This window comes from Henckelia pumila, chromosome 2 (assembly GCF_033568475.1).
Source record: "Henckelia pumila isolate YLH828 chromosome 2, ASM3356847v2, whole genome shotgun sequence".
Classification (NCBI taxonomy): domain Eukaryota; kingdom Viridiplantae; phylum Streptophyta; class Magnoliopsida; order Lamiales; family Gesneriaceae; genus Henckelia; species Henckelia pumila.
This window is the reverse complement of record NC_133121.1, coordinates 14069058-14079138: the sequence shown is the minus strand read 5'-3', so window position 1 is coordinate 14079138 and position 10081 is coordinate 14069058. Positions and strand designations below refer to the sequence as shown.

Here is a 10081-nt window from a genome sequence, read left to right as displayed (position 1 = left end):
TATAAAATCCAAAAATTTAAAATCTTTATATCAAAACAAACTTTTTTAAAATTAAACTTACGTAGTATTTGAAAGATCTTTTAGGAAGTATTTCTCAGTTTTTCCTTGACATAATTTCAAAAATTTGTGAAAAAAAAACTGATAATTCTTCCTAAAAGCTGTGCCAAACAATTTTAGAGCATCATAACCAAAATTGAAATATTGGCCATAGAATTTGATGATAAATTATACGTTCATATTTCAACCGGAAAATGTTGGATCACATCAGTCCATGCATTGCTCTCTTCTCCAGGATCAACAACACTCAAAGCACGCCACACTCCGCTGTTACACTTGAACCCGGACCCGAACCCGATCATCCACACGCGGTCGCCTCTCTTGATCCGCCCTTTGGCCTCCGAGTAACCCAACTGATACCACACCGAACTGCTCGACGTGTTCCCGAATCTGTAGAGAGTCATCCGCGAAGGTTCCATGTCCCATTTCGTCAGCTTCAGCTTCGCCTCCACCGCATCCAGCACCGCCTTTCCGCCCGCGTGCACGCAAAAGTGCTCGAACGCCAGCTTGAAATTCGGAACGTAAGGGCTCACGCCCTTGATCTTTAGCACTTTTCTGGCAACCAACGTCGCTACGAACAACAACTGTTCGGAGAAAGGGAGCACCAGCGGGCCGAGGGTAGTGATATTGGCTTTCAATGCTTCTCCGGCGATGGACATCAGGTCTTTGGACAAGGTGATGCCGAGTTTCCCCTCGCTGTCTTCTTCTTGGTACACGCATTTGTACGCCGTGTCGTCGGCCCCGTGGTGGGTGCGGATCGTGTGCAGCAGCTCGTATTTTGAGCGGCGGCGGTCGGAGGATTTGTTGGATAGCAGGATCGCGGCGCCGCCCATCCGAAAGAGACAGTTCGCGAGGAGTTTCGATCGATCCTCGCCGACGTAGTAGTTGCTGGTCACGCTCTCCAAGCTCATTATCAAGGCATAACCTCTACGTCGCTCCTGAATGCAGGTTTGCATCGAACATGTTATATGAATAATGTTAAACGTATAATCAATATATCGTATAATGATATTTACAATAATTATGTCGTGATATTTTGCATTTATCTTGTGAGATTTTGATATTATATCGTGATAGTTTGAGTTCAATGCATCACGAGATTTGATAAATTAAATTTTTGTATTGAATTTTGTATGGTATAAAAATTGTTGTACAAATTTGGAAAAATATTTTTTTGGTTCATTAATTTGTCCATGTTTTGGTTTTAGTCCATTAACTTTTTCGATATGGGTTTTGGTAAGCTAACTTTTTATTTTTTGTGATTTTTGGTACAACTGCATACGTGTCAGCTTCTGATTGGTCCAAGTCATCATTTTGTACCAATCAGAATATGACACGTATGCAGTTCGACCAAAAATCACAGAAAATGCATAGTTAGTGTACCAAAACCCATATCGGAAAAGTTAATGGGCCAAAACCAAAACATGAACAAGTTAATGGACCAAAAAAATTATTTTTCCTACAAAATTTATTGTACATGTAGCATTACTCCATGTTATATAGCCATAATTTTTCTTAAATGATTTTTTCAAAACTTTTAGCAATGTGTGTCATAGGTAGTGTTTGAGAGCTTCTAAGAAGCATTTATCAGCTTTTTTTTACTAAAATTTCACAAAATTTCAAAATTTTATGAAAAAATGACTGATAAAAGCTTTCTAAAAGATGCTTCCACCCACGGCCTAATTGAGTTTAGATTTAAATATACCATAAGAATTATACATACGGTTTAATGTTGATTTTGAGAGTACTAAACTACCTCGAATGCAGTTTAATTTCAATTATGCATTTAGGGTACATAATTTTATAATTTCAAAAATAATCGTGTAACATTCGTGTACAAAACAAATTAACAAAAAAACTATGAATTACCTGCAGCAGAAGCCGTTTGGCAAGGTCTACGGCGATGATTCCAGCGCTGCAACCCATCCCACCCAAACTATAACTCAACACATCTTCCCTAAGCTTATACCTGTTCACAATCATGGCGGACAGAGACGGCACCGGATTAAACGCAGATATATTCACTATAACCACGCCAATCTCCGCCGGCGCCACCGCAGTCTTCGCCAACAGCTCATCGACAGCTCCTAATATCACGGTCTCAGCTTCGGCTCGAGCACATTCAAAGGCCGATTTGGGAGGGAAGTCGTCGAAACCATACACGAACGTGTTATCTCCCATTCCAGACCTCTCCACCACTTTCTTGAAAAAGGATGTGTTCTCCGGGGACAGCACGGTCTCCACCGTGCGGAAGACATGTTCTCTGGAGTATTGAAACGACGCGTCGGGGTTGTAACACGCAAAATCGACCAGAAAAATCTTCGTCGGAGGGTTGATGGAAATGAGGTAAAGGGCTGTTACTAGGGTTAGAAGCATGCAGATAATGGTGAGTGAGTTCAGGTCACGGAGATGACCATGAATACCTGCTGCTGCGTCGACGGCGGTTTTCGGGATATCGGGGTATTGGATTGCAGCTGAGAAAAGGATGGGGATGATGAAGAGGTACGCATGAAACATCAGATAACTGGAAATGTGCTTCGCACATGATTTGAGTTTATTGTGTGCTGTCATTGTAAATTTGCCGAGAAACTTGATTTGGAGTTGTGAATCAGAGTTGATCATGCCACATGTATTATATAGTGGTAACTAGTTTACGAGACACCGTATGTTACTTTTAAAATTACAAAATTATCTCAAATTTTTAAAAGATCACTTTTTTGCTGGAATAATTTTGTTGTTTCAAATATATAATGTCTATGTCAAAACTGGTTGAAAAAAACCAAGGGAAATGATTTTTATGTCCATTCATTTGTTCAATTTTGGGTTTTTGTCAATTAAGTTCTTTTAATTTTTGAATATATATATATATCTATCTGTGTGTGTGTGTGTTAATCTAGTTACTGACTTTTTGACAAGTGATCAGCCATTTTCAATACGAGTCAACATTTTTCGTGCTCAGATCATCACATTCGAACGAGACATTAGCAATTGGATCAAAATAAACAAAAATTAAGTAATTTGTATGCCAAAACGTAATTTTGAAAATTTAATGGACCAAAACTTCAATTGAATAAGTAGGTGAACTATAATAAATTTTTCCATAAAAATAAAACACATGCATCGCATTGGCCTAATTTCCCTCGAAATTAAATTGAGTACTTCTCTTATATATATACATATAATCTCAATAATTATAATTTATCGGATATATTGTTTGGGGGCCATGAGTTATATATATAATATTAATGTACGTTTGAGATCATAACCAATCCGTCACTCTTTCATTAGTTTTTTAAGACTAATTAACATCGGGACCAAAAGCGTCTAACATTGGTACATTGCAAAACAGAAGTACGTACGAAAACGACATTGGTCCAAATAGTAATAGAAAATCATAATAAATTATTGACCACTAAGTTTTCAATGTTTGATTTTGTGTACCAACTTTCATTTTTCGGGATGGTGACCGTGACATTAAAAAATGTTGATACGACATCAAAAGATATTAGTGTGACGCCGAAAATTGCTGATTAGTCATACATGTCAACAATTTGATTTAAATGCTTGAAAATTAAAAGTTAACATAACAAAATCAAAATTTGAAAACTTATTGAACCAAAACAAAAAATTGGACAAGTTAGAAAACCATTATATATAATTATTTTCGCTATTAATTAAGGGTGCACTTGGAGGAATGAATTTGAACAATTGATCAAATCCTCAATCCACATGTTACTTATTTATAATTAGTAGTACGAAATAGAATGAATTTCAAATGATATTGTTATTAGGTGAACTTACAAATTTATAACTTTATTTTTTTAATCAAAAAACAATACATTTAAAAGGAAAAATTGATTTTTTGGTCATGTATGTTTGTCACTTTGCGATTTTGGTCATCTATATTTTCAGATTTCAGTTTTAGTCCGATATATTTATTTTTTTTGGCAATTTTAGTCATTTTTCCGATTTGGCGCTGATGTGGCATCAATGCAGTGTTGATGTGGAGCTGACGTGTACAGTGTCACGTAAGCATTTTCGAATAAAAAAGACTAAAATTGCCAAAAATCAGAACATACAGCCGAAATATGAAATCATATATAGAGGACTAAAATCGCAAATGACAAATATACAGGACCAAAATAGCAGTATTCCCCATTTAAAATTAATGAATCTTTCAGTTCATCGATTCAAACGCATTCCTAACTGTTGCATGAGTTATTTAATGCGATGATGCAAAAACTACTATTATATCTAGGGGTGGATTTTCGGTATACCGTATAAAAAATATTGGTATGAAAAAAATTCATACCGGTGCCGATATCGAAATTTCAAATTTTTTGTATAGAAAAAATCCATACTCATACTGTATAAATACCAAAAAAAATTCGATATACTAAAAAAATGTCTAAATAATGAAAATATTTCGGTACGGTATCCCAAAAAGTCGGTATTTTTATTCGGTATCCCAGCCCTAATTATATCGGTTAAATCATGAACCTGATCAATTAACCATGTGCTAGTGTACGTACGTAGAACTAAACATGCTTGGAGGAGCGTGATCTTGAAATGTACCTTGGCCAATGGAACATGCAAGGATAAAATCACACATGATGTCGTCGTAGCATATATATATAAGCACTCGTGCCCAAAACAACTTCGATTGTCTTGAAATTTTCATAGTAGTATCGTCTCGAAAATGTGAAACCAATAATGTATCATATGATACTAATTTCATTCTCGGTGGCCGGAATCGTGAAGATGACCGGAAATTGCAGATTTCATCCAATTTCCGGCAATTTTCATGATTTCGATCATCGAGATTGAAATTGGTATCCTATGATACATCGTTGGATTTGCATTTTCGAGACGATTCTATTGTGAAAATTTCAAAGCAATCGAAGTTGTTTTAGGACGCGGGTTCACACGTATCCAACGCATCCTAGGGTGCAGAGATCAAGTCTGTATATATATATATTACCAACATACCACCAAGAGTTTAACAATAATAATAAATTTGTGTTTGTCATGTGTTTTAGATATGTTTCACATTTACTGTTGATAACTATGTAAGCAATATTGAAGTTGTGTTTATCTATTGAATGTGATGAAGTAAATCAAAAGAGTTCAAGAAAGTGATCATTTCATGAAAGAGAGAAAATCACAGTACTGACCATTTCTTTTGTAGAACAAGAAAATAAAGATAGGGAGCTAGGCGCTTAAGAGGAAAAACGGGAAGTAGGACAAAGTGTGTTGGAGAAGGAAAGAAACACAATTAAATTTTGGGGTAATTGCATATACTGTACCCGTTAAATATCGAGATTGCTAAAAATATCCCTATAAAAAAATAATTATCTATTATAAAGTAAATTTTAGAAAACAATTTCTCATTTTACCCTTATTTAATAAAAAGTTTAATAGAATAAAATAATTATACAAGTAGATAATGATATTAATTTAATATAGGTAAATTGGTAAAAGAGTAAGAAATCTAACATTACAATACGAAACTGAACTATTTATATGAGACAGATGAAAAAAGAAATGTAGAAGTGTAGTCTAGCTAAATGAATGAGACGGATGGAGTATATATATATATATATATATATACACACACACACTACGAATAAATTCACTTGGATCAAGACTCAATGGCATCTCCCAACAGCACTCTGTTAGAGGATTAGTTTAATGCTAAGTGCCGCTAGGTTCAGGGGTGATCAATATTCAATATCGAGTTGGTTCATTTTACGATTAAAAAAAACAATCGAATCATCTCGTTGATTCTTTTTAATAGAAAAATCAAAACAAATTAAACAAATCATAGTTAAAAACCAAACCAAAACAAATTAAACAATTCGGTTTTGTGTTTGTTTTAATGATCGTTTTTAAAGTTTGATTAATTTTTTAACATAATTTAGATTTTTTTTTCAAAAGTAACTATTATAAATAAACAAATAGTAATGCGCACAAATTTATGAAAGCATTTAACTATATCGTATATGACAAAAACATTAATACGAATCATTATAATAAATATAACAAATCTTTAGAATGAATATTTTAAAAGAACCAAAACAATTATTTGTGTTTGGTTGCTTTTAAACTTGGGGAAGCATCGCCAAATTTTGTTCATTGATCTGAATGTGCATGCAACCAAATCTATTAACATCGAACTTATGTGAGTAAAGTTACTTGGAACCTGTTCGCTCATGATGTTATTTTTCAGGATGATCACCACGTAATTTGTTTTCTTTTTATTTTCATCATTTAACTGTTCAAAGTTGAGTTATAGTCATGCATGTAACTTTTTTTCATTGGTTTTTAGTCTTGCTGATACGATACAAGAAAATGTTAATGTGACATCGAAAATTAATTGCTAACATGACACCACACAACATTTCGACGAAATAAAACGAAAAACAACCAAAAAGCGAGGTACGATGATCATCTAAAATGTTAATGTGACATCGAAAATTAATTGCTAACATGACGCCACACAACATCTCGACGAAATAAAACGAAAAACAACCAAAAAGCGAGGTACGAGGACCGAGATCCGACATCAGCAAGTATAATTGGAAGATAGAAAAACATTACTTTTATTGTTAAAACTTAAAACACGTGTTTGAATGATCAACATTACTTTTAAAATGTTAAAATAGTTGTATAAATAGTTGATCAAACACGTATTTATTCTTAAAACAACTTTTAAAATATTTTGCAAAATATTTTAAAAAAAAACTATTATAGAAACGTTTTATAAATGTTTATCCAACGATGTCTAAATTGATTAATTCGTCGAATCAAAATTGTTGTGACTTATGCACAATTAAAAACCATTTTTGCACTAAATTGATCTCACGTGCTTTAGGGCAAATATTCAAACCCATTATTGGCGTGTGGATTCTGAAAGTGAGATTTGGAGATGTCGTGCACGTAATTCGAGGAAAAATTGAGATACCAATATTAATTTGACGTCTACGTAAAAGTTGGAGAAGAGCACAGCTAAAAGGTTCGATCATGGGATGACAAATAAATTTGATTTGCATGATTTCAGAAACGGTGTCGGTTGTTAGGGACGATAATTTTAAGGGTGAGGCTATATTGTACACGAAGGATTACACGTTGCACTTGAAGTATATAAATATCTTTATTGTATTTTGGAAATAGTATTTTCAAATAAAGTTGAGGAATAATTTTATAATTTTATCTGTAGTGTGTAACTCAACGTGTAACTAAATGTGTACTGCATGTAGCATGATTTCCCTAATTTTTAATCACGTAACTTGTAAAAAAAAAATTTCAAACTTAATTGGTTGTATTTTCGAATAACTCAAAATTTCACTAGAGTGTTAATACGACGCCATAAAATAATGATGTACACACCGAAAATGAGCTACGTGATGTCAGAAATTACTGATGTGTCCAATGTCACGTCATCGATCCGATAAAAAAACTAAAATTCACTATTTACTCTACCATTTGCATTTTTTTATATTAGTATTTTCACTAGAGTGTTAATGTGACGTCAGAAAATAAACTAAAATTATAAATTATCTGACAACAAAAATAAAACTAGAAACGTGCAAGTTATATGACAAAAAAGTAATAACCTTTTGTTATTATTGTTACCATATAATCTTTAAAATTCAACACGTACATTGTTTTAAAAAATCACATATAAAATGTTCATGTTTGAAGGATTAGGAAAAGTTCAAATTTGTTTTAAAAAATAATAAATAAGAGAGTGTAAACATTATTTTGGAATGAGAAAATAACACAATTAATATATCCCTATGATATCTCGAGTTTGTTCATTTCCCATATATATATATATATAAATATGGGCTAAAACTCTTTGTGCTTTTAAATTTCAATCTTTCGCACACTAACCCCTCTTTAATAAGTCGAACAAAAATTTGTTTTGTCAAATTTACGGTCCCTTAAATTAAACATGACTTACTTAGTCTTGTAGGTGTTAGAATCCGAGTAACATATGCCCTAAACTTCTCGAATCTCACACTAATCGTAGCATCGGGAGGTAGTAGAGTGCATCGAGATGACAACGGAACGAGTTTGACCAAAATCTAGACCCACATCGCCTTATTTTAGACCCAATTCGAAAATCCGAAGTTTCCAATCCGGATTGAAACCTCTAAAAAATTTATATATATTTTTTAAAATTTATCATCATACAATAAATTTTTTTTTGAGAATTTATAAATCAATAAATTTACTTTCCGAATTTATATTAATAATATTTAAGGAAAAAAATTATACAAGTTAAAATCTATTAATTTATATTGCTGAACTGATAATAAACTACAAATTATAACTATATATTTTAATTTTAAACACGTGATTGTAAATAAATCCATTTTAATTCCAAAATATTATGAGCTAAATATAGAGATTAACGTATATATTATTCAATAAAATATATAAATAGATTCTTAATAATATATATGTATATACATACTCTTATATATAATAGCGGGGAGGTACATTGAACCCCATGAGTCCGTTTGACCGGGTCTAAACTTATATTATCGGGACGAGTATACGAGGCTAATCTTAGACCCAACCTATTTTCATCTCTAAGAGTGCAATTCCTCGTCGCATTGTCATTTACAAAATGGAGTATGGGGCCGGATATCTTACATGAAGTTGGATTTTGGAGATACTTTGGTGATTTATTTCGTTGAACAACACTCTATTATAGCCTTGACAAGGTGAAGTTTGGAGATATCTTGTATCAATAATGCATGTTTGGATTCATAATTTTCGGATTCCATCTAAGGTTTCTAAATATTAATAAAACCGGGGAAGTTGTCAAGTGATCAAAAAGAAGAAGTCTCCTGAATTCGAGAGCATTTTGGGCACAACTCTCGTTAAAATTAGCCCATAATCATTCGCAATATTCAATGTGTGATGTACAAAATAGACTGTCGATGGTACCCTTTCATGGAGAGTTTAAGCAAATTCGGGTTATCACAGAAATAGCATTTGCAATTTTTCCTTTTGGAATCAAATGACTTGTTTAGTTAACACTTAACAAATACAGATACAACGTTACAGAGAAACATCTCCAAAAGCAACAACGGGCCTGATTGATTTTGATTTTGATTTTGATTTTGATTTTGATTTTGATTTTGATTTTGATTTTTGTTATTTCTATATATCAAATAGGAAACTAAAATAAAAGTTTTAATTTTGTCCTTCACTTTTATGTAAGATTGACCTTTAATTTATTACATAATTATTTTTTCCCAAAATATATTTTTATAAATATATTATGCCTTTTCATTATTCCACCGGTCTCGATCATCAAACAATTTGTATTATAACGTAAATTAAATTATCAATTATGTTTATTTCGTAATTATATACATGTTTTTAAAAATATTATTGGACTTATTAATTCAATTTGACAATATTTTTATATGTTATTTACTTAACACTAATTACTCTAAATTTTATTATCCGAATTATTAATGTATTTTAAAAACTCCAAATTATTTGTTGATTATCAAAATCTATAACTGGTTGTAACAATGCAACTTTAATATTTTTAGTCACATAGTAATTCAAGCGTCGCATGTTGATCGTACTCCTAGTAGGGACAATTATTACTCACCAACATTTCTCTATTAATAATGCATATTGACACGCGAGATGTGGTTTGTAGCATAACTGATCTTACATATCCATCAGTTGACGTAAGTCGAGTTTGAACCCCCATGTAATCAAATAATAATATTAATAATGCATGGCACACCCTTCAGTCTATGAGAATTGTAACGCCCTACCAATTGTCACCAACAAATTCTTCGATCCCAACACTACCAATTGTTTTAGGAAAAACTATGATTAATAGTCGCCAATCACCATTACTTGGGTTAAGTGATATCAGGGGCGGTCCTACGTACAGAAAATGAGACCCCGGACGAAAATTAAAATATGGGGTCTCTTATTAGCATTAAAATTTAAATACAATTATTAATCTATATTTTTTGTATTT

The 10081-nt window shown here is 32.6% G+C and overlaps 1 protein-coding gene across 1 annotated transcript; it reads right to left on the bottom strand.

The window, feature by feature from the left end:
* Positions 1–214: 214 nt before the first annotated feature.
* Positions 215–2701, bottom strand: LOC140879676 (3-ketoacyl-CoA synthase 11-like). Its single transcript, XM_073283497.1, has 2 exons — positions 1927–2701; positions 215–995 (listed from the first exon to the last, which is right to left on the bottom strand). Exons 1-2 carry the CDS (start codon positions 2677–2679, stop codon positions 234–236), a joined length of 1515 nt encoding a protein of 504 aa, XP_073139598.1. The 5' UTR covers positions 2680–2701; the 3' UTR covers positions 215–233.
* Positions 2702–10081: the final 7380 nt, after the last annotated feature.

Bases quoted from the DNA above. Each gene is read 5' to 3' on its own strand.
- LOC140879676 (XM_073283497.1), bottom strand. From the start codon at position 2,679: ATGATCAACTCTGATTCACAACTCCAAATCAAGTTTCTCGGCAAATTT. The intron at 996-1,926 runs GTAATTCATAGT...ACCTGCATTCAG, and splicing joins CCAAACGGCTTCTGCTGCAG to GAGCGACGTAGAGGTTATGC.